Here is a 26,017-nt window from a genome sequence, read left to right as displayed (position 1 = left end):
TTTAGTTGCGAATTACACTGCAAATGGCAGAACCCTTAGGAACACAAACATACAGATAGATCTGGGCATGCAGGTCCACAGTTCCCTAAAAGTGGCAACACAGGTGGCCAAGGTGATTAAGAAGGCATATGGCACGCTTGCCTTCATTGACCGCGGCAGGGAATACAAGAGTTGGCAAAACATATTGCAGCTATATAAAACTCTTGTTAGGCCGCATTTGGAGTATTGTGTGTAGTTTTGGTCACCGTGCTACCAGAAGGACATGGAAACTTTGGAGACAGTGCAGAGAAGGTTCACTAGGATGTTGCCAGGTCTTGAGGGCATTGGCTATGAGGATGGGTTAAAAAGACTAGGATTGTTTTCAATGGAAAGACAGTGGTTGAGAGGAGATCTGATAGAGGTCTACAAGATTATGAGAGGCATAGATAGGGTGGATAGTGTGAGACTTTTTCCCCGGGTTGAAGTTTCAATTACAAGGGGGCACGGGTTCAAGGTAAGAGGGCAAAAGTTTAAGGGAGATGTGTGACGAAAGTTTTTCATGCAGGGCGTGGTAAGAGCCTGGAATGCACTGCCAGAGGAGGTGGTGGAAGCAGGCACATTGCGACATTTAAGAGGCATCTGGATGATTACATGAATACAGAGGGACTAGAGGGACACTGACTGAATAAGGACAGAATGTTTGTTTTTTAGTTTAGTCAGGGCATGATGATCGGCACAGGGTACTTTTAAATACAGGTTTTGTTTTAAACTGTGACAAGGCCTCTACATAATGCAACATAACCTTTTCTCTCCCCTGTTCCCCTTACCCCCACCTCTCTACCTGATGGGCTGAGTTTGAAAAATTGGATTCCTTGATTCACTATCCAAAGAATTTTGTTGGATAGTGCTTGGAAAATCATTCATTGCCAAATAAAATGAAGATCTGAACCTGAATGTCCCTGCCCTGGGTGTATTTGGTGGACCAGTGTAACTGGGACTTTATTTTGAAACCATTCAGTACCAGCCCTGGGAATGCACAATGTGAAATTGTAGACTGAGTTTTCTTTTGTCCTTTTCTGAGAGTATTAATAGGTCAGTGGACCCTTTAACCACATTTGAAATGAATTCATGAGCTGTGCTGGGTGCATTCTGTTTTTCTCTTCACCACAATCTTCCTGTTTATGCAGTGACTGCAGTTTACATTCTCTGGGCTCCAGCCCTCAACTGCAAACGATGCACATTGTCTGAAGATGTTTCATTGATGTGTCAAATGCTCTTGCTTGGTCACCACTGCCCACCACTTATTGTTTAGCTTGCTGCTTCTGCGCAGAAATGCAGCAGTTCACACAACTCCTATGGCAGAAACGAGCTGCATTTAACAATCTGATGAAAAACAACATCCTGGATGCCTCCAAGCTGGGGTGATGATTTTTGTTGTTGTACGGCCCACAACATGTGCACTGAGCAGTGCATTATTTTGATGCCAATCGTTTTTGTAATCTGTTCTCCAAATTGTGGCATCACTGGCAAATCTTACAGCTATTGCCCAACTTTAATTACCCTCAGAGGTGGTAATGGGCCATCCTCTTGGAGTCCTGCAATGCTGATGGTGTAGGGTGGGTGGGGGTGGGGGGATGTTGGAGGATTGTCAATCAGTGATAGTGTGGCATGACTCTGGATTTTATCCTGTGCTAAACACAACTGCAGCGACTACGGTAAGGTATTTTCCCCCGGGTCCATTTGGACTCTTGTTTATCATTAGATGGAGGGGCTTTTTGCCTTATCAAAGTGCAAATATTGCTACGTTACTGTCCTTCATCATGTCATTCCCTTCAGTGATGCTGCAAGATCTCATGCTGGGAAACCATCCTGTGATAGGGGATATTTTTGGATAGTAAGCTATCTCCCAGGATGTGTTGCGTTCCATTGCAATTACCTTCCCACAGAGTGAAAGCACCATCATTTGCAAGTTCCCCTCTAAGCAACACATAATCCTGATTTGGAAACACATGACTGTTATTTCATTGCTGCTGGGTCAAAATCCTGCTACTCCTTCCCCATTGGCCTGTTGGTGTAGCTGCATCACATGGACTGTGGTGAATTCAAGAAGGTAACTCACTAGCGCTTTCCCAAGTGCAATCAGGGATGTGCATTAGTGCTAACCTAAGGTGAACTTTAAAACTAAATTTTAAAGAAGAGGTAAAAATGGCTGGTTGGAATTCATGTTTCCAGTTTTCCCTCCCCCTCCTTCTCTTTTACTCTTCACGATCAATTGAGGACTGTCCTCTATTGAATAGAACTACCAATCTTCAGGGAGGCTTTGTGGGGTGGAGGTTTTTTTTTGTGTTTTAGGAAGGATATTGAGCATCTTTTCAATACAGCGTCCTCTCCAGATCTGCTACCCTGGCTGCAATGATGTGAGAGTTCGCTGTTGAGCGGTTTGGAAATCTCAGTTTCCTGAAAAACTGGTGGAATTTCCTCCCTATTTCTGTCGAACGTTGTTTAAGAAACTGAGCGTGCCCTCCTGTTGACTGTTTCAGGCGGTCTGATCTGTCGAGGTATCCTCTCTACGATGCCAGACCACAATGTGGACACCTTGATATCGCTGTCCTCTCCTCAGCTTGGCCAGTATGGAGGTGAGTTGCAGACTTGGTGTCGCCCCCTCTGTAATTGAGAACTGCGAAGTAGAAATGAATGGGGACAGCTGGATAAGGCAATGGATGGGATATGCCTTGGGGAAACTTTCACGCTGAATGCATGTATTGTTCCGCTTGAAACAATTTAGCATTTCTCAATCAATTTTCAAGGGGACATGGACCCGAAGCATGAAATATCCTGAGAGCTAGCACTCTTAGCTTGAATCAGAAGTTCAAGGATTCAAGCCCCGATCCTAAGGATTGAATACAAAATGCTGGCTGACACTCCAGCGCAGTGCTGAGGGAGTTCTGCACTGTCATCTTTCAGCTGAGATGTTAGCTCGAGACCCTGCCAGCCCCAGCAGGTGGATGTCAGAGATTCTACAGCACTGTCAATATTCATCCCTTGAATCACTAAAAAAAACAGGCTGACGTGTCCAGGTCTTTCTTTTTGTGAAGACTCAATTGGAATGTTGTACAGGCGTGGAAACAGTCCAAGCTTCTTCAGTTCCTCCTGATTTTTAAAAATATGTACTAATTAAAGGGATATAGATGTCCCTGGCTCAGCCAGCTTTTATTTTCCATCCCTTGTTACCCAGTTAAAAGTTAATCACATGCTGTGGGTCTGGAGTCACCTGTAGGCTAAGCCAGGTAAAGGTGGCAGATTTCCTACTCAAAAGGACATTGCTGAACCCGATGGGGTTTTGACAACAGTTGACAGGGATCACATGGTCACCAACTGGCTAGCTATTTCATTCCAGATTTTTCTTGAGTTCACAGGCCCTGGTGAGATTTACACCCATGACCCCAGAACATTAGCCTGTTCGGTGCTAGTTTGATGACATTGTCACTAGTCCATCATCTTCCCTATTTGTAACCCCTCAGCTCTGGTGGGGGATATTTAACAAATTCTTAATGGAAATAGAGAGTCAATGACAAAAAAAAGACAAATGCATCAACTAAAGGATATCCTTAGTTATAACAAGTTAATAAAGCCATCAGCTAAGCAACTGGCACGGAGGCAGTGGAGAATGGAGGCTAAATGGTGTTAGATCTTGGAACAGCCATAAACACAGTGAATGATAGAATAGACTCGAAGAGATGAATGACCTCCTACTGTTTCTGCATTGCTGCAAGAAATGCCAAGCCGGGGAAATCTTTAGGAGATGCCAAAGAATCAGAATACAAGATCATAACAAAGTTATTGTTGTTACAGGTATGACTGGGGGAATGTGCTGATTACCAAGCCCGAACACTCCACCATTAGGTGTAAATTTGTTGATTCAATTACCAAAATGGCCAAATTCTTCTCTTTATTACCACTATTAAAATAAAAGAAATATCACTAAGCTTCTTTAATTGAATAAAAATAAGCTATTTATTATGAACAAAGATTATGCCTAAAATCAGTGACAAAGTATGGTTAATTTCTAAACTGTAATCTGGAATTAAAACCGTATCCCCTTAATCCTACACACAGACACACTCCCATACAACAAAGCAAGTCTCTGCCAAGGTGATAGCTTATTTTAAAAAAAACACAAAAGGGAACAAACACCTCCATTGGGCCAAAAGCTTGGAAACGAAGGATAAAATGTGATGAATTCTCACAGTCACTGAATTACCTGTCGACAAAGCTAAATTGTTGAAAGTTGTAGTGTGATGATAAATGTGCAGTTTTGATTCCAGTTGGCTTGGATTTGAATCATGAGAATTGGTCACAGACCACAACTTCAGGTTCTATAAAGTAGACTGATAAACTGGTACTTGGAGCTCCCAGCCACGACTTCTCAGAAACAGGAGTTTGAGAGAGAGAACTCTGAGATGTCTTCTTTACTTTCTCAGAGAGGGTTTCTGTTAGCCTAGGTCTGAAGTGCTGTCAAAATCAGGGTTTTTTAAAATGATAATTAGGGCAGTAAATCCATTGTCTCCTTTCCTTAAACTTTGCTTAGCTGATTCTTCCAAGTCGCTTGATTTACAATAAGACAGTAGGCAGCTTAGAGTATGTTAAATTATTGGCTTCATTTTCCAAGAAATGACGTGTAATGCTTTTCAGTCCAGAGAATGTCCAAATAATATAAAATCTCCCAGTATTTCCCAGACAGTCTCCAATTAAAAATATGTATTCCCAATGTTATCTGTACTGATTACTTGCTCCAGCTTTGAATAATCTTTTACCACCTAAATACAGGACAGTTGGAGCCTTGCCCTCTGATAGATATTACTATTGTGCCAGTCTGGAGAGCGTTGACTACATTCAGTGCCAGCTGATGTACCCAGTGAATTTAAGGACGAGGAGTAAGTGCTGAGAATTACATTTTACTCCCAAACATTTGCAAACAGTCCTGTGCAGATTAAAATGAGTCATTGGCAGGAAGACCAGAAAAGAACTGGAGTAGGATTTAAAAGGACTGACCCAGTAGGCAAGAACAGAACAGATAGAATTTAATGTAAGGGTGAAGTGTGAAGTTATTCACTTTGCTATGAAAACATACTAAAGTAGAAGAATTTAAGAATGGTGAGATTGTGGAGAATGTTGGTATTCACAGGGACCTGCGTTTTTGTGACATGAATCTTAGAAAATAAGTAGACAGGTATAGCAAGCAGTTAGGAAGCAAATACCATGTAAGCGTTTCTTCGTATTGAGGATTCTATTGACAGATCACAGACCTGAAATGCTAACTGTTTCTCCCTGTCTGTTCAAAGTTGCTGCCTAACTAGCTGAGTATTTCCAGCATTTTCTGCTTTTGTTTTAGGGTTCCAGCATTTGCAGGATTTTGCTTTCTGTGATCTAAAGGGCATTGGAGAGAGCAGATCTGATGCCGTGCATTTAGTTTTGGCACCTTTACCTAAGAAAGGATACACCATAAGACATAGGAGCAGAAATTAGGCTATTCGGCCCATCGAGTCTGCACCACCATTCAATCATGGCTGATAGGTTCCTCAACCCCATTCTCCCGCTTTTTCCCCGTAACCCTTGATCCCCTTGATAATCAAGAACATATCTATCTCCGTCTTAAATGTACTCAACAACCTGGCCTCCACAGCCTTCTGTGGCAGTGAATTCCATAGATTTACCACTCTCTGGCTAAAGAAGTTTCTCCTTATCTCATTCTAAAAGGTCTTCTCTCTACTCTAAGGCTGTGCCCTGGGCTGCTAGTCTCTCCTACCAATGGAAGCATCTTCCCAACATCCACTCTGTCCAGGCCATTCAGTTCCCTACAGGGAGTGCACCAAAGCTTCACGAGGTTGCACGCTGGGATGAGCAGAGCAATGAACAGGCTAGAACTTTATTGCCAGGATCTTCAAAGATCTGATCTGATTGAAATGTATGACATTCTGAAGGGCTTGACCAGTTAGATGCTGAAAAAAACTCTTTCCCTTGTTCGATAGTCGAGATCACAGGCTCGCAAGCTCAGACTGAATGACCGGCCATTTAGAGCTGAGGTAAGAAGGCTCTGCATTGAGGAATGTGAATCTTTGGAATTCTTTCTCCCTTAAGCTATGAACATTCCATAGTTCAAGACTGACTGAAGTTGTCAGGTTATAGGTTGCAAGGGTTAGGGCCAGAATCTCCAGCTTCCATTTCATATGTTGTGTTTTGCTGCTGAACCTCATCCTCCTCCACTCAGTTTTAAAACACAGGACTAGATCAGCCGCATTGCAATAGCTACTTGTTACTGATTAATGGTTACCTCTGTGTGGAAATATTGTGCCACCGGGGTTGTGTTACTCTGTTATCTCCAGGCCGTTAATAATATCTGTTTACATTCAGGTTGCTGTTACTCTGCGTGAGCGCAGTTAATACTCCCCAGAGAGAGCATGGGATTTGGATCCTGTCTCTGCCCAGATAGCAATTTGTCTACACACTTACAATCCAACGAATAGTGAATGTTCTTTGTGGGGAAACTGTCAGTGTAGAGTGACGGGGAACCTCAACTCACTAGATTTTCCTAACTCCCTTGAGATACCAGTAATGCAGGTCTGGCTGCACACGATCTTCACTTATAGGTAATCATTAATCAAGAGTGATCTGTTTTAAATATTATTAAAATTACTTTGTGCCTGCACACTGAAAGCAAATCCTGATTCTGGTGATTAAATCACACAGGCATGGCCTGGTGTAAACTGCTGAGAAGTATGGTAATCATAGTAAGGAAGTCCCTTTTTAGTGCAATACTCTCTCCATTTTAGACAGGAGGGCATTGGAGTGCAATATCGCACTGGTCCAGAACCAAACAGTCAGGTACTAAATCCTGCAAGTGTTTGATTGGGGGCAGACACTCACTCTTCACGTGACTGGAAGTGTCTGTGATAAGGAGTATCGATTGACCCTCCCATCGTGTGCACGCATGTCGAGAATAGCGTCTGAATCTCCATGTCCTTCTGAAAGTTGTGACTGATTCTCACTGTGTGATTTCAGTGACTGAATCACTTTCTCTTCAACAGATACCAATTACCTGAAATGGCTTTTTCCAAATTATGTGAAGTCCAATCTCTACCACTTCTGTTACACACAAATCGGGCAGTGTTTCTCCATCTGTAATTACTGGAATGGTGAGTAACAAGATCTTGTATGAAGCATATATGTACAGAGTGTCAGTGTGTTGCACACTGTTTCCCTGCTCCAACTGTGTATGGTGAGTGTCAGTGCTACCTCTGTGCTCTCTTTGTGTATCATGAGACCATGATAAAGAGACACAACTGTTGGTGGTTTAACCTGAGGGTGACCATGCCTCATGCGCGGGGAGAGGATGAGCCCTTCATGGTAACCTCAGCTGGTACAGGAATTGAACCCACAAGGTTGGCATCTCTCTATTACAGACCAGCTGTCCAACTAATTGAGCATAACTGACTCCTGTGCTTTGAGTGCGGTTTGAGTGTAAAGGAATCTGAGTTATTTCTTTGTCTGTTTCAGATCCTCACCATCACAAACTTTACCTCAACAGCAGCAACTACCTGGCCTTCCTTAATAATGAGAGGGAAAATCCTAATGCTACAGGTAACGTAGAGCTGGATCACAGAATGGTCTTAGCACTGAGACATGGAGCTGGATTTCCGTGCAGTGGGGATGACTCCACAGACATTTAGGAATAGCCCTGGAATTCCCGTTATTCAGTTTTTGCTAGTGGCTGTGATAGGGAGAAACCAGAACCCAATGTGACTTTTTGAACTTAGCACAAAGTTCAAACAGACCCCATTTTGATGTGATGCAAGGGCCTTAATTTGCAGCATGGGAGTTACAGAAAGCTGCAGTAGGTGTAAACTCTCTTGAAGGATAGAAAAGTTCTGTAGAACTGTCATGACCGAAGCCCTGTAAACTCATTTTAGAAAAGAAAAGGGTTGCAGCTTTCAGTGAGAGTTTAAAAACAAAACCCTTTTGCTAGATGACTTTAATTGACAGGCATAGGTTAGGAAAAAAAAACTAGCATGTTTTTCAGTAAACCTCTCAACTGACTTTTCCCCAAGGGCTGTCAAAATGTCATTGTAAATGTTTGGCTGAGATTCAAATTCTACCATTATTTCAGCTTGAGGGTTCTGATTTCTCAGATTGACAGTTTAGAGTATTGATGATGAAAAAACACATTTTATCAAAGATAGAACATAGAACATAGAACATTACAGCGCAGTACAGGCCCTTCGGCCCTCGATGTTGCGCCAACCTGTGAAACCAATCTGAAGCCCATCTAACCAACACTATTCCATTATCATCCATATGTTTATCCAATGACCATTTAAATGCCCGTAAAGTTGGCGAGTCTACTACTGTTGCAGGCAGGGCATTCCACGCCCTTACTACTCTCTGAACCTACCTCTGACATCTGTCCTATATCTATCACCCCTCAATTTAAAGCTATGTCCCCTCATGCGAGCCATCACCATCCGAGGAAAAAGGCTCTCACTGTCCACCCTATCTAATCCTCTGATCATATTGTATGTCTCTATTAAGTCACCTCTTAACCTTCTTCTCTGTAACGAAAACAGCCTCAACTCCCTCAGCCTTTCCTCATAAGACCTTCCCTCCATACCAGGCAACATCCTGGTAAATCTTCTCTGCACCCTTTCCAATGCTTCCACATCCTTCCAATAATGTGGCGACCAGAACTGTACGCAATACTCCAAGTGCGGCCACATCAGAGTTTTGTACAGCTGCAACATGACCTTATGGCTCCGAAATGCAATCCCTCGACCAATAAAACCTAATACACCGTACGCCTTCTTAACAACCCTGTCAACCTGGGTGGCAACTTTCAGTGATCTATGCATATGGACACCGAGATCTCTCTGCTCATCCACACTACCAAGAATCTTACCATTAGCCCAGTACTCTGTATTCCTGTTACTCCTTCCAAAGTGAATCACCTCACACTTTTCCGCATTAAACTCCATTTGCCACCTCTCAGCCCAGCTCTGCAGCTTATCTATGTCCCTCTGTAACCTGCAACATCCTTCCGCTGTATCCACAACTCCACTGACTTTAGTGTCATCCGCAAATTTACTAACCCATCCTTCTACACCCTCATCCAGATCATTTATAAAGATGACAAACAGCAGTGGCCCCAAAACAGATCCTTGCCGTACACCACTAGTAACTGAATTCCAGGATGAACATTTCCCATCAGCCACCACCCTCTGTCTTCTTACAGTTAGCCAATTTCTGATCCAAACCGCTAAATCACCCTCAATCCCATGCCTCCGTATTTTCTGCAATAGCCTACCATGGGGAACCTTATCAAACGCTTTACTGAAATCCATAAACACCACATCAACTGCTTTACCTTCATCCACCTGTTTGGTCACCTTCTCAAAGAATTCAATAAGGTTTGTGAGGCACGACCTACCCTTCACAAAACCGTGTTGACTATCCCTAATCAAATTATTCCTTTCTAGATGATTATAAATCCTATCTCTTATAATCCTTTCCAATACTTTACCCACAACCGAAGTAAGGCTCACTGGTCTATAATTACCAGGGTTGTCTCTACTCCCCTTCTTGAACAAGGGGACAACATTTGCTATCCTCCAGTCTTCTGGCACTATTCCTGTAGACAATGACGACATAAAGATCAAAGCCAAAGGCTCTGCAATCTCCTCCCTAGCTTCCCAGAGAATCCTAGGATAAATCCCATCCGGCCCAGGGGACTTATCTATTTTCACACTTTCCAGAATTGCTAACACCACCTTCTTATGAACCTCAATCCAGTCTAGTCTAATAGCCTGTATCTCAGTATTCTCCTTGACAACATTGTCTTTTTCTGTGTGAATACTGGTGAAAAATATTCATTTAGCGCCTCTCCTATCTCTTCGGACTCCACGCACAACTTCCCACTCCTGTCCTTGACTGGCCCTAATCTTACTGTAGTCATTCTTTTATTCCTGACATACCTATAGAAAGCTTTAGGGTTTTCCTTGATCCTACCTGCTAAAGACTTCTCATGTCCCCTCCTGGCTCTTCTTAGCTCTCTCTTTAGGTCCTTCCTGGCTAACTTGTAACTCTCAAGCGCCCTAACTGAGCCTTCACGCCTCATCTCTACATGAGCCTCCTTCTTCCTCTTGACAAGAGATTCGACTTCTTTAGTAAACCATGGTTCCCTCGCTCGACCACTTCCTCCCTGCCTGACAGGTACATACTTCTCAAGGACACGCAGTAGCTGTTCCTTGAACAAGCTCCACATTTCAATTGTGCCCAGCCCCTGCAGTTTCCTTCTCCATCCTATGCATCCTAAATCTTGCCTAATCACCTCATAATTGCCTTTCCCCCAGCTATAACTCTTGCCCTGTGGTGTATACCTATCCCTTTCCATCGCTAAAGTAAACGTAACCGAATTGTGGTCACTATCACCAAAGTGCTCACCTACCTCCAAATCTAACACCTGGCCTGGTTCATTACCCAGTACCAAATCCAATGTGGCCTCGCCTGTTGTTGGCCTATCTACATACTGTGTCAGGAAACCCTCCTGCACACATTGGACAAAGACTGACCCATCTGAAGTACTCGAACTAGAGCGTTTCCAGTCAATATTTGGAAAGTTAAAGTCCCCCATAACAACTACCCTGTTACTTTCGCTCCTATCCAGAATCATCTTTGCAATCCTTTCCTCTACATCTCTGGAACTTTTCAGAGGCCTATAGAAAACTCCCAACAGGGTGACCTCTCCTTTCCTGTTTCTAACCTCAGCCCATACTACCTCAGTAGATGAGTCCTCATCAAACGTCCTTTCTGCCACCGTAATACTGTCCTTGACTAACAATGCCACACCACCTCCTCTTTTACCACCTTCCCTGATCTTACTGAAATATCTAAACCCCGGAACCTGCAACAACCATTCCTGTCCCTGCTCTATCCATGTCTCTGAAATGGCCAAAACATCGAAGTCCCAGGTACCAACCCATGCTGCAAGTTCACCCACCTTATTCCGGATGCTCCTGGCGTTGAAGTAGACACACTTCAAACCACCTTCCTGCCTGCCGGTTCACTCCCGCGACCTTGAAACCTTATTCATGACCTCACTACTCTCAACCTCCGGTACACTGGAGCTACAATTCAGGTTCCCATCCCCCTGCTGAATTCGTTTAAACCCTCCCGAAGAGCATTAGCTAATTTCGCCCCCAGGATATTGGTACCCCTCTGGTTCAGGTGTAGACCATCCCGTTTGTAGAGGTCCCACCTACTGCAGAATGAGCCCCAATTATCCAGGTATCTGAATCCCTCCCTCCTGCACCATCCCTGTGGCCACGTGTTCAATTGCTCTCTCTCCCTATTCCTCGCTCGCTAGCACGTGGCACGGGTAACAAACCAGAGATAATAACTCTGTTTGTTCTAGCTCTAAGCTTCCACCCTAGCTCCTTGAATTTCTGCCTTACATCCCCATCCCTTTTCCTACCTATGTCGTTGGTGCCTATGTGGACCACGACTTGAGGCTGCTCCCCCTCCCCCTTAAGGATCCCGAAAACATGATTTTGTGTTGCATTCATCAGGGAAAGTTACAAGAGTAGCAATTTAAGGGAAAAACCATCATTAAAACTGTATGAGGAGACTGCTGATTAGCTAGCAAATGGACTGTGATTGGTCGAGGCATTGCCATGGAGAAGACTTCCATTGATGTTGATTGAATGTTAACTACTGAGTTTTGTTTAAATTTTAAACCAGACAGATCAAGTCTGATGAACTGTTCAGGCATTACCTCAAGATGTGAGCAGATGGATAGCTGTCACCTAGTTAATTGAGTTGATATGGACATCGTGGATTTACATGGTGTTTTTACCTACAGATCTCTATGTATTAATATATGTATCATAGCAAATGCACTTACTACTTTTGCAGATCTGTGCCCTCTTGTTTCTTTTATAAGTGGAAACACTTTCTCTCTATTTACTCTGTCCAATCTGCTCATGATTTTGAAAATGTCTGTCAGATCTATTTGTGTCACATATAGACCGTGTGATTAAAAAGGTGTTTGGCACACTTGCCATCATTGCTCGATCCTTTTGAGTATAGCAGTTGGGAAGTCATGTTGAGGTTGTGCAGGACATTGTTGAGGCTTCTTCTGGAATACTGTGTCCAGTTCTGGTTGCCCTGCTATGGAAGGATATTATTAAGCTGGAGAGGGTTCAAAAGAGATTTACCAAGATTTTGCTGGAAGGTTTGAGTTATAAAAAAAGGCTGGATAGGCTGGGACTATTTTCACTGGAAGGTAAGAGGTTGAGAAGTGACCTGATCGAAGTTTATAAAATCAGTGGGATGTAGATAGGGTTAATGGTGGCTATCTTTTCCCTAGGATGGGGGATTTCAAGCCTAGATGATATATTTTGAGGAGAGAGGTTTAAAAAGACACAATGAGCAAATTATTTACATGGAGGGTGGTTTGAGTGTGGAATGAACTTCCTGAGGAAGTGGTGGATGTGGGTATGGTTACAATGTTTAAAAGATATTTTGGATAAGTACATGAATGTACATGAATGGGAAGGGTTTGGAGGGTAATGGGCCAGGAGCAGGCAGGTGGAACTAGATTAGAATGGGATTATGGTCGGCATGGACTGGTTGGACCAAAGGGTCTGTTTTCATGCTGTATGACTCTATGGGAACAGTCCCAATCATCATAACTGTAGTTCTCGTTCCAGGAACCATTCTTATAAATCACTTCTACACTTGCTGTAATGCCTTCACGTCTTTCCTGTAATGTGATGCTCAGAACTGTCACAATACTCAAGCTGAAGTCTAACAAGCATCTTGTTTACTTTCAACATCAATGCCTTGCTCTTATACTCTGTGCCCCTGTTAGTAAAGCTGAGAACACGGTATGCTTTATTCACTGTACTCTGCGCTTGTCCTGCCACTTTCAATGATCTCTGCACATATACTCCAGGTTCCTCTGCTCCTGCACCCACTTCAGAATTTTCCAATGTCCTTCCAACCAAAGTGTGCCATCTCACACTTCTCTGTGTTGAATCTCATCGAGCCGCTCCACCAACGTGTCTATGTTCGACATTATCTTTCTCGCACTTTACAATTATTCCAAGCTTCATATCATCTACAAACTCTGAAATTGTCCCCTGCATCCCAAGACATAGATCATTAACATTTATCAGGAAAAGCAAGGATCCCAATATTGCCCCCTGGAGAACCGCACAAGGAACCCTCATCCAGTCCGACTGGCGTTGCACAGAACCCGAGAGGGAGGTGAAAGGACAGTGTCTGACCCACTGTCCCACCCAGTTCCAGTTGTGCGTGTTTCCTGTATCTTTTCCAAATGTTGTTGGTTGTTTAGCGGAGTGTTTTACGGCCATTTCAGTTTCTGAATTGTTGTCATTTGTCCTTTTTTTTTAATTAGATTGGAAGAAAAATTTTCTGCGAATCAAGAAGCTTGTTCTGATTGGTGGACCAGACGATGGGGTCATAACTCCATGGCAGTCAAGGTAAGAGTCTGTTGGAGATGGTGAGGGGATGTGTGGGAGTGAGGGGGGGTGGTGAGGGGGTGTGTGGGAGTGAGGAGGTATGGAGTGTGAGTGGATACATGGGTGGTGGCTACCCCCTGTTTCTGCCACCTGTCTCCCTCCAACTGGGAACAGACTCCAGACTCCACATGGACTGTGCTCCTGAGGCTGGAATATCTGGTGGGGGAGAAGTTCAAACTAAAAGATTCAGTCCAGTGATGCCAGAACTGAGCATGAACATCTAGGAAAGATGGAACAGGCTGGAACTCTCTTGCTCAGAGATTGTTTCAACTTGTGAGTGAGACCAGAACTAGGGCCTTTTAAATATTTTACCCGAGCACTGCTTAATCCATTCAGGAATTCAGGAGAAATTGACTTACCCGGAGAGTGATTCAATTGTGGAACCTGCTACCACAGGAGAATAGTTCAGAGGAATAATGGAGCAATATTTAAGGATAAACACACGTTGCGAGGGATGTGTAAAAAGAATCTGGAATTAATGGTCTAATGATGATCATGAAACCGTTGTCAATTGTCATAAAAACCCACCTGGTTCACTAATGTCCTTTAGGGAAGGAAACTGCCATCCTTACCCAGTCTGGACTACATGTGAATCCAGAACCACAGCAACACGGTTGACTATTAACTGCCCTCTGGGCAATTAGGGATGGGCAATAAATGCTGCCTAGACAGCACCACCATCATCCCATGAGGGGATGATTTGGGATGGAGTGTATGTACTCATGAAGGGGCTGCTTATTCTGTGAGGTATTGTCCAGAGTCTGGAAGCTGGTTACACTGCATTCCAAGATTTAACAGCTGGCTCTGATCGACAGCACAAGATTCGTTCAGTCAAACCAAACCGCTCATAAAAATATTCAACCTTTGTGGTGAGGAACTCTAAGGTGATTGTGACCATTAGCAACTTAGGCTGACAATCAACCAGGGGCCTTTTCTCAAATCCCACTCCCACTATGATGATGGGGTTTCAGACTCACTCTCTCCTCCCCTTTGCTGGGGTTCAGTATGTGCACTCTCTGAAATAGTTCTGTCTGTGATTGGTAATTTCTCTGCCTTGTCTCCCCATACGTACACAGACAAACAGGCGGATACTGACACAGACACTCATATACACGCACAGAAACAGACACATGTGCTCTCTCTCTCTCTGTCTGTCTCTTACACACACCCTCTTTTTCAGTCTGTCACACAATTTCTCGTTCTGTCCTTCACACATACACACACTTTCTGTCTCTTTCTCACACACTGTCTCACATGCAACATTTTATTTTCCTTTGTCTGTCTCACGTATATACAGACTCTTTCACATTTACAGTCTCACATACACACACACTCAGTCACTCTGTCTGTCTGTCTCACTCACACTCTCTCAGCCTCTTCGTGTCTCTGTCTCTGCACACGCACACTCAAATGTCTTGCTAGGGGAACCTTCCCTTCCCCACTTTCTGTTGTTAGATGAATGTTTTATGTTAATCAATGCTCCTTACTGTTTCTTTTTCAGTCAGTTTGGATTTTACAATGAGAACGAGACGGTGATAGATATGAGACAACAGCTGGTGAGTTGTTGAGCACTCACAGCAGTGAGTCATAGAGCAGGGTCTGAGGGAAGTGATGGGGGAGGGTGAGGGTCACCACAGGCTGGGACCTGAGGCAGGCGATGGGGGGTGGGTGAGTGTCACCATAGGCCGGGGTCTGATGGAGGCAGTGGGGGGGATTTTGGGGGGCACCACAGGCCAGGGTCTGAGGGAGTTGATGGGGGGGGTGAGTGTCACCACAGGCTGGGGCCTGAGGGAGGCGACTGGTGGGGGGAGGTGAGGCGCACCACAGGGTGGGGCCTGAAGGAGGTGATGCAGGTTCCCAAACATCACCATCAGGATCATGGGGTCTCGTCCACGTTCTTCCACAGAACATGTGGGCTGTGGGAGACTTGGCCACTTTCTCCAAGTTTCAGTCCTTCTGAGCTATTTTGCTGTAAGCAGTTACATTTCATCTTTAAACAGATCTTTTATATTTCTTTATTGTCCCATTAACACTTTGCTTTGTGTTTCTCCATTTTGATATTCCTTGCCTTAGTATTTATTCCAAAAGCTGTTTCTTTGGCAGCAGCTCTTCCTGGTGGCCATTTCTGGTTATTTCTGTGTCCCTGGTTTCTGTATAACTGTCCGCTGCTTCCTGCATTTTCCATTTCACTTGCGATTTACACCATCTGACATATTTTGGTTTTGGTTTTGGTACATTGACATGGAGAAACGTTTTTGTCACTGTGTGAATGGTTAATGTCGGGAACACAATGTCTGTCTAAGAGGGAGTGAGGTGAAGGTACATCCAGTTGTAACATTGAACACGAGATCAGATTTGTATCTGAAAAGCATCCGTGTACAGGGTCTCCCACAGAAAGCACGAGAATGGCATTCAGCAAATTGCTCATTTGGAAATCTGATACAGACATGATGGGCCGAATGGACTCCTCCTGTGATTCTGTTATACATTTGTCATATGCCTTGGTTGCTTCTGATTAGAAGGACGTGCTGTGTCCTCGGGTCTCTGTTCTATGGATCTGGGGTTGAGAAGATCCTCCTGGTCGAATAATTAGAGTCACTGATGGATAGTTTGAACCTTGCAGTGAGTCCCTTTCCTCCTGTCCACCATCTACAAGGCATAAGTCAGGAACACTCCCCACTTCCATGGAAGGGTACAGCTCCAACAACACTCATGAAGCTGAACACAAACCAGGAGAAGCAGCCCATTTGATTGGCATCTGCTGTACCATCTTCATCATTAACTCCTTCCATCATTGCTGCGCAAGTAGAAGCAGTGTGCGTCAACTGTCAGAATATCCAGGGATTGGCTCGATTCTCCTCCTGAAATCTCCCGGGAAGATCCACTCTCTGGGAATGGGAAGGAGGGGACCAATCAGAGAGAATTTGCCTCTTAGGTTCAATGGAAGAGGATTGTTAAGTGCTGCTCCTCCAATCAAAGGCTGCATCGCTCCTGTACTTGCTTCTGATAGGGCCAGCAGCAAACCCTGGGAGCTAAGTGGCTTGTGATTGGAGGAGCAGTGAGCAAGGTCAGTTTTCCAGAGTGGAGAAAGGGAACCTTTTTGCTGGATTCTGTTTCTGAGGTGAATGTTAGCCAAAGCAAGGCAGGGGTGGAGGGAAGAAGACCGAGGCAGCAAATGGCTTAACCCAATCAACAAAGGAATATTCAGCTAAATGGGATCCAAGAAAATTTAAAATCACCACTGAGATATTTAATTTCTTACAAATCAATATGGAACATCTTGTTGAGGGTTGTGTAAATTCGGAGGCTAGTCTCCTTAGAAAGGTGTGTTGATTCTAATGCATTAAACCCTGCCAATCATTAAATATAAATCTGAGATTGAGATCTAGGTGCAGTAAACCGGGTTGTAAACCAGCTGGTTAAAATGTTCCAGCTTTATACTGGTGTCATATAGATGCAGGAGCTGTGTCCTCACTGGTCTGGGTGTTTTGTTCAGCTGATGGTTTTTGTGTGTGAAAATAATAATAAAGTTTTTTTTTTAGCTTATGCTGTTATCTTGTGCCAATTTAAATGCTGTAGTTTCTAGGAAGTTAATGCTTTCTATGTGTTTAGATTAATGGAGATTTTTTTTAATATTGAGGATATTGATGAATTATTCTAATTCTGCTTGTGTGTCCAAATATGTCAACACCTTAGGGAAAATAATGTTAGTGTGAGACAGCATTATCTAATAAATGAGTTAGAATGAAAATGTTACTCCAGAGAAAATCTCATGAGTATTGAATAAGATATTATTTTGACCTCGGATGGTTGAACCATCTGCAAGATGCCACACAATGAATCACCAGAGCTCCTCAGTCAGCGCTTTGTCGTTCTAAACGGTAGATTGGCAAGGACAGCAGATGTCGGGAACACCCCCACCTACTTCCTTCAGTATCACTGGGTCAAAATCCTGGAACTCCCTAATGGCACTGTGTGTCTCCCTATACTGAATGGACTGCAGCGATTCATGCAGGCAGCTCAGCAACACTTCCTTCAGGGCGGTCGGAATGGACCATATTCTTTTAAAAACATATGAAATGAAAGTAAAATTAGACAGTGCAACATCGCCACCGCCTGTGGTTGTGCAGGCATAAAATTAGGTTTTTGCAGCCAGTGCAGCAGCCCCACCTAATGGCTTCTGATAGTACTGCACAAACATGTTTCCTTGTTTAAATTGAATCAGAGATAGTAGGAACTGCAGACGCTGGAGAATCTGAGACAACAAGGTCCAGTTCTGCACCTTGTTTCCTTGTTTAAACTTTGTTGTTAGTTTACTTGGTGCAACAGCTCAACTTGTCAGTAAAACTAAAGCCACAAGCTTTCTGCAGATTTATTCTTAATCTAGCAGTTTCTAAGAATATTTTATATGTAGTTTTGGTGAGAACAAGAGGAACTCATTCAGGGCCTAGATTTTGTTTTGTTTCTGTTAGATGAGTCAACTTCTTTTACTGCCAGAGATCTGGTCATGACTTCACTAACAATCGTTAGTCTACTGGGTTACTTTGTGAAAATGTTTATCAAAATCGGCGACGATGAACAATTTTTAATCGTATTTTACATGGAGCAACACTGCCACCTCGTGGCTGAAATTGAAGTTTCACAAATTTATACATGTCCCATGACTGGATTTGGACAGTTGATGTACCGTGATTTCACCCCAAACATTATGTTCATCATTAACACCCTATTCCTGTTGACTGCTTTCCTAAGTTCCAGGAGAACCTCTAGCGTGGGAGATGCAATACTTCTGCCCTTTTCACCATCCAAGTTCTCTTCAATGAAACTGATTTGTTTTGCTTCTTTCAAGTTCGTATATTGAAGTAATGTAGTCTGAATGCACATTGCCAAATGCGGAACTCGTATGTTCAGCAAGCCAGCATGATCCTGAGCCTGTTCTATGAACGCTACCTTTAACAAAAACAAAATGCTGGAGAAATCCAGGTCTGGCAACATCTATGGAAAGAAAAAGACTTAAATGTTTCAGAACACGACTTCTCTTTGGTTTCTCCAGCACTTTTTATTTCCATTATTTTCCATTTAGATTTCCATTATCCTCAGTACTTTGCTCTCATTCCACATTTCCTGTTTTTGGCCACCTATCATTTTGCAAGGAAGATGAACAAAAGCTTAAGGGACAGTACCTCTGTTTGATGAGGCACTTTGCAATCTTCCAGACTGGGTACCAAATTCAGCAATTTTAAATCATAAGTGCTGTCCAGATTTTTTGTTTGCCAGTCATGTATCTGTGCTTCATATTTACACTTCTTTTATGCGCATCCTTTGTTTCTCTGCGTGACTCATTACGATCTTGTTTTGTCCTCCATAATCAACTTTTTGGCTACTTCATCTCTTCTACCCTATCCCACACCTTCCATTGTGATCTTCTCCCTTTCTCTCAGTCACCCAGTCCCTCCCTTTGCACAATCTTAAAATCTGCTACATTCTAACAGTCATGCAGTTCTGACGGTAGGCCACAGACTAGAAACGCTTACTTTTCTTCCCCCTTCCCCCCTCCCCCCCCCCACCCCCCATGGATGCTGCTTGACCTGCTTAGTATTTGCAGCTTTTCCTGATTTTACTTCGGATGCCCAGCATCTGCAAAACTTTAATTTTGTAGCAGAGCTATCTATTAGCTATGATTCCTCTTCAATGAAACTTGGCCGCAGTACCGTTTGCCGCCAGCCGGTGGCGATCCTGTACCACGTATAACATCGCAGAATTTTCAGCGCCGTAGTACCGCTCACGACCAGAAGGTGGTGATATTGCACAGGTTTTTTCTTAATGGGATTAAACTGTGACAATGGAACGGGACCTGCTAGAACTATTCCAGTGGAAGTGGAGAGAAGGAGGCTGCCAGAGTACAGTTTTAAAATGAGTCTTTTTTAAAAGACGGAGGTATGAGTATTTCATTTTTCTCTCAGAGCAGGGTCTGGAGCAGTTTCTTCCCGAGAAGGCAGTGCAGGCCAGGTCTTTGAATTTCTTCAAGGCAGAGGTTAGATTTTTGATAGATAACTAGGACAAGGGTCATGGGAAGTGGAATTGAGACAGAAACAGATGAGCCATGATCATAATCAAATGACAGAACAGGATCAAAAGGGCTGAATGGCTTGCTCCTGTTCCTAAGACCCTTGAACCCATGCGACTAATAGGTTAAAGTTTGGACAGAATGGTCTTTAACAAATCTTTGAAAATATGCAAACTTTTTGCAGATGAATCATGGGGACATAAGGTTGTGGAGCTGCCCCCATGATCTACCTTTACCCTTAACTTGCTCATCCACTTGCTGTTCTATTCCAACATTATCCTAAACCATGCGTCTGGTGCCTGGGGAACACTGAGCCCAGACAGTTCCACCTCACCAGTACCTCTCTGACAAACGCTCCCCACCCCCCACCCACCACCGCCCCCCCACCCACCACTACATCTGCGAAGCTGTTTGTCCAACACACTAATGGACAATCCAAAACTTCCACCTGCTAAACAGCAAAAATAATCCAAATCATTGATGCCTGGAGTCCAAGGGATAAATTCTGAGAAATGTGGGCCTCATTTCTCTAGAATTTAGAAGGTTATGGGTGATCTGATCAAAGTTTACAAGATATTAATAGGAAGTACCAGGTTGGATAGAAAGAAACTGTTTCCATTGGTTGAGGATTCTAGAATTAAGGGGCATAGCCTGAGAAATAGGGCCAGACCATTCAGGAGAGATGTTAGGATGCACTTCTACACACAAAGGATGGTAGAGGCTTGGAACTCCTTTCCACAAACAGAGGATGCCAAATCAATTGTTAATTTTAAATCTGAGTTTTTTTTTTAAATTGAGCAACAGTATTACATGATATGGACCAAAGGCAGGTAGATGGAGTCAGGCCACAGATCAGCCATGATCTCATTGAATGGTGGAGCAGACTGAATGGCCTCCTCCTGTTCCTATGGCCTTTGGTTACTGTCACAAACGTCATTCCCTCACTGGTGAACCCAAATCTGTTCCCCATTCTCAGTTGGTTTTTGCAGCCACAGTGTCCTATTAACCCAACTCAGAGTTTCAGACCAGACATCCTCACCATCACCAAAATCACTGACTTCATCACAACCACATCACCTGACTCTTTATCCTGCCCATCAACTGAAAATGTTATCAATTTTTTTATTCCCTGGGATTCAGTAATTCCTTCTGATGACAAGCCTAAACTCTGTAATTCCATCTAATCCTCTTGATCTTTCCTTCCATTATGTCCCATTTGATCATCTATCTTAATTTGCTTCAGGGTCAAGTGTTTGTTTGATCACATTCCTATAAGGTTTTTGGAGTGTTTTACTTTATGAACACTGCTATGTAAATGCAACTAGTTGTCGTCATGGCTTTCCTCCCTCCATAAACATCAGCTTATCCAAACTGTGCTGTCTGTAGCTGACCTTGTATCATGTGCAGTTCACCCAACACCCCCTGTGCTCACTGACTTGCATTGAATCTAGATTCCCAAGTATGTTGAATTGAAACTCTCATCCTCGTTTGTAAATTCCATGCTCTTGCCTCCACCCAACTGTAAACAGTTCCAGCCTTAGAACCTTCTAGAAGTTACCCTTCCAATTCTGGCCTGCTCTCTGTTCCCAGTTTTCATTGCTCTATACCTTCACCAGCTGGGTATAAACCTCTGGAATGATCTCCCTCCATTCCTCTGACTCTCTAACCCTCTTCATCCTTTTCAGTGCACTTTAAAATCCATGTCTTTGACCAAAGCTTTGCTCACTTGCCCTAATATGGCCAGCAATTATCACTGTGATCCAGTGAAGACATTTCCTGCACAAAATCACTGTCTGAAAGCACAATTTTACTGTAATGAGAGAATGATTCTTCCAGGAATACAGGGCAAGTTGATCATTGGATCATGGAAGAGAACATTAACATTTCTGTTTGTTTACCTGGTTTCTTTCTCATTCACTGGTCTCACTGTGATTTGAGAGCCCATCCTGTGAGCCATAACCTGAAGTCTGGTCTTTGGGACTATATTTGGTATGCACAGTGTGGTGGACTTAATTCCTGTGTTTAAGCATTTTTCTCTCTCTCTGTCCTCAAAGGGGAAACTGCTCAAGACCAGTGACTGTTATTAATGGAACTTGAATGTTTACCTTTCCTCTGTCTTTTCTGTTCCCATTGTTTCTGAAGACCCTGACCCACGTTGAGGTGGTTACTGGCTGCTGGGCAAGTGTTCCAGAGGCAAAGTAGTCTCCAATGTTTGGTCTACATCATGGAATTCGATCACAATGTGTGGGGAGAATCACAGCCCCATTGGTTTTTGGCTCAATGTTCAGGCCAGAATAAAGTTGTGTGGCAGTTGAAATTGAAGTAAAATAAATAAAATAAAGCATGTGTTTTCTTTTATCCAGGTTTACATCAAGGACACATTTGGCTTAAAAAGTCTGGATACCCAGGGAGCCATTCATACTTTTACAGTGAACAATGTGCATCACACCAAATGGCACTCCAACCGCACTGTATTCGACAATTATATTGTCAAATGGCTCACGTAAAAGATGATTAAGTGGGACATCCATGCTGTGAAGGACAGGCGAACTGTGAACTCAGAATGTACAACAAATCAAACTGAACCTTGGAAAGATGGGTACTGTGCAGGGGGTAGGGCAAGCTCTCCAGATCTGTAAGGTTTCCTGTGGACGCCCTTTGTTTAAATGCATTGACAATCAACTGTGGCAGCTGGTCAGAGAGGACTGAATGTCACCAGTGAATGTCACCTCAGTGGGTGACTGGGGCAGGGGCGAGGAAAGGGGCTTTTAGACATGTGAAGGGGGTTTGGGGAAATGAGGGGAAGAACCACTGATACTGAAATCCAATCCAGAAGGAAGACACCCCTCACTGAGAATCGGCGACCAGGTCAAAGATTTAATTTTTGCTGCTTCGAGCTTTTTGTCTTGCATCTTCCTCAATGAAAGAATAGGGAACCTGCATCAATGCTGCTTTCTAAAATGAGTGTTATGCTGAATCAATACAAGCAATTTTTCAAATTGTTTTTAAACATGAGAATAACACTTGATGACTACCTCTAGTATTCTGCCCGTTAAATGCACACTAAATGGAGCGGGAAAGGGAGCAGAGGGAAATGGATCATTTGGAGCTATTCCTGACTTGTGTAAAGCCTGTATTTAAACACAAAGGATGGAAATTAGGCTGTGATTTAATTTGTAATATGCCTCATCATTTAGCTTAAATCTCCACCCTCCTATCGCCTTTCCGAATACCTCCTGAACAGGTTAATAACCCTACCCATGGGTTGTTGCCATGGAATTTACTCATTAGACCTGACTCATCAATGCCCCCCTCCTATTTGATTTCCCTTCCTTGGTAAAGTTCACTGACCAGTCTGGCCTGATTTGGCTCTGTTCAGAGTTCACCTCTCCTTTAGTGATTTGGACATCCAATCATTTAAAGAGAAGTGTAATTTTTTTTGAAGGAAAGAAAAATGCTTTCTATATCTGAACTTCTAAAGTCCTATTTCAAATGAATAATTTTGAACGAAGGGAGGGTTTTTAAGGGTCAGTAATTTAAGGTTTTTGTCTTTTATATAAAAATTGTGAAAGGATGTTAAAACAGGTATATGGTTGGTTCTTAATAGTTATTGAATGCCTCAGGAATATGAGGATGCCCAATGTTGGCGTTGGGAGTAAAATCAATTGTACAGAAGGGAAGGTGTGGCTGGGGTTGATGTGAGTTGCTTATTCTGATAGTACTGCTTTTTCCCAGGAGGGGTGCTTTTGTACCAATGGAGACTGCCAATGCGCCACTAATTTACTGTTCATGAGTGGTATTTCAGGAAGTTATCTCCATTCCCACCCATCACTTTAATTATACTGAAGTGTTAATAGGGGACGATCTGCCTGTTCTAAGGTAAAAAAATGTTTAATTCTGTTCTAACTTCTTTACAACTTGTAAACCCTGTTGACCTCAAACTCTTGTTATATATTGGTCTATGTTTGGTTGTGGGAGTTATTGTCACATTGGAGCAACCAGATGTTCTATATTTCCACCCATTGACTGTGCTTTCACTCTTGGGTTCTGTTCAGAATGAGCTGTCTTTAATCATTCCCTCAGATGGCCTTGTGGTCTCGCTGAGGGAATCAGAAGCAGTGGGCAGGAGTAGTTGCAATACCTCAAGGAAATGAGTTCATCAAAGGTGAGGGAGAAATTTTGAAGCTAAAGACTGCAACAACGTAATGGAGGGAAGATTCAGCATTAATGTAAAGAATTTCTTTCCTAGCTTTTCCGTCAATGCTAAAGCCTATGTTTTAAGCCAATGTGGGCATTGTCATTGGAAAGAGAAACTGAACGGACTTGGAGATCAGAAAGAAACAGAAAATGCTGGGGGTACAACTGCAGAACCGTCAGTGTCTGAAAAACTTTCACGAGGAATAGGTTAAAATAAGGTGTTAGATTTCTCAGGCACAGTTTTATTTTTTTCTAATCGTAAAAGTAAGTGTTCAATAATGAGTTTTATGAAACTCCGAGTATAAAGACTCTGTAAATATGTATTTGGTTTTGACTAAGAGTGTGCAAGGATACATTTACAAAGCTCACTGATTTCAGACTTTTTTTGCAACATTGCATTTGATTGACTTTCTTTTTCTTTTAAATTCTTGAAGTCCAGCTTTCCCTGGAATTGCGCCAGTATCCTGGTCTCTGGGAATTCTCCTGAGCACCACCATCAATAGGAATATCTGATGAAAGCTAACCAAACTGAAGCATTGACTGTTTTTCTCTTCTGTTTATAAACACTGCCCAGCCTGCTGAGTATTTCCAGCATTTCTTCATTTTTATTACAAACTTAACTCCTCAATGTTGCATTTACATAGGAACAGGAGTGGGCCATTCAGCCCTTCAAGCCTATGCCACATTGTTTAGTGAGATTGTAGCTGATCTGCCATTTAGTCTTCTTTAATCTGATAAGTGCTCAGATAGTGATAGACTTTAGGGACATTTTACAGTCTATCTTGGTTAGTTTAGCTGCATGAACAACAGCCCAAAGTTGGGATATTATCCAGTTTTCAATCCTGTTGAATTTATCAGTTCACTGTCTTCACAGTACCTTTTTAACCTATTTATTTTAAACTGTCAGTGTCACCTTGTTAAAAGTGTATTGAGGCTTTTGATGGGCGTGCATTCATTCAACGCTAATCCTCCGTATCATTATGGATCATTAATCTATTCACAGATAGACAAGGCTTTGTGTTTGACAAAAGTTAATTCATGTGAAAGTGTGAGCAATGAATTTACTTCCCAACACACTGATACCTACACAATGCGGACAATAATTTAGTTTGCAAAAATTAAATTTCTGAGAGTTGCCAGGTTGGGCAGCTTCTCTCATATAGACTTGATTCACCATGTGCTTGCTCTGGGTAAGATCAGACATTAGTGCTCCTATCGACCTCACCCTGAGAGCAACCATTGGAAATGGAAGTACAGCTGACCCCAATATGCTGAGCTGTTACTGAACTCTGCTGTTAACCTGCTTGTTAGGTTTCTGTTATACCACTTTCTGTAAAACTCTTGGGAATACTCAATATTTCCGTCCCTTTCCCGGAGAAGTTAAGAAGAACAATACCTTCCCACAGAACTTGATAAATATTTTCCAGTTATGAAGCTGCCCTGTGTAATTGATATTCAATATTTAATAATGTCAGTCCTTTCCCCATGCAATCCTTTGTAAAAGAATATAATGAAGGTTGAGTTATCCATGATGACAGCTGACTCCAAGGAAGCAAATTGCCCCTTTTCGTGTTGATTTTTAGGGTTGCAATGCACCTCAAATCTAGGGAGGTTGGCTTTGATAATTCCATGGTGTTTTGAATAAATCGATACCTGTGGTGGCTGATGGTGACCTGGTAGAATAGTGTAGGTGGTGAGGCTGGTATTATTGCAGTGAGGGGGTTCATCATTTATACTGGGACAATTGCTGGATGTGTAATTCTGCTCGATGCTAGTGCTAGCTGCTATACCTGAATAAAACTGAGGGATGTCAACATTGAACCAGAATCAACAACATGTGCTAATTATCAACAAGTTGTGCTTTCCCTTAATTTGTTGGGCCTTGGTTCTACATTTTCCATATTGTTTGTAAATTATTCCAATGTTGCCTCATTCTTCTACTGTCTAATAAAAGTATTTTAAAGAAGAATGTGTGATTAATGCAAATCTTCCTCACTTCAGTGAGAACAACAACTGTGTTTCATGTTGTGTCTCACTCCCTGGCTGAGAGAATGGGTAGTGTACTTGTCAAGAGCCTCTGGAGCTGTGCTTGGCACCTCCTGTAACGACATGGTGTGTCTCACTGGTTAGACTATTATTTCACCATTGTATGTATCCCAGGACTAATTTCTTTTTGTCATGT

At 42.9% G+C, this 26,017-nt stretch overlaps 1 protein-coding gene across 1 annotated transcript in view; it reads left to right on the top strand.

The window, feature by feature from the left end:
• LOC109923505 (lysosomal thioesterase PPT2-A) overlaps positions 1-25,801 on the top strand; it is a 36,321-nt gene extending 10,520 nt beyond the window's left edge. Inside the window, exons 3-8 of the mRNA XM_048616584.1 lie at positions 2,520-2,615; positions 7,065-7,172; positions 7,534-7,617; positions 13,448-13,532; positions 15,073-15,127; positions 22,002-25,801. Coding sequence (XP_048472541.1) covers positions 2,520-2,615; positions 7,065-7,172; positions 7,534-7,617; positions 13,448-13,532; positions 15,073-15,127; positions 22,002-22,145 — 572 coding nt within the window. The 3' untranslated portion in view covers positions 22,146-25,801. The remainder of the gene's footprint in view (positions 1-2,519; positions 2,616-7,064; positions 7,173-7,533; positions 7,618-13,447; positions 13,533-15,072; positions 15,128-22,001) is intronic.
• The last annotated feature ends 216 nt before the right edge of the window (positions 25,802-26,017 follow it).

This window comes from Rhincodon typus, chromosome 35 (genome assembly GCF_021869965.1).
Source record: "Rhincodon typus isolate 14 chromosome 35, sRhiTyp1.1, whole genome shotgun sequence".
Taxonomy (NCBI): domain Eukaryota; kingdom Metazoa; phylum Chordata; class Chondrichthyes; order Orectolobiformes; family Rhincodontidae; genus Rhincodon; species Rhincodon typus.
Note: the sequence above shows the minus strand (reverse complement) of the source record. Positions and strands in the feature narration are given on the sequence as shown.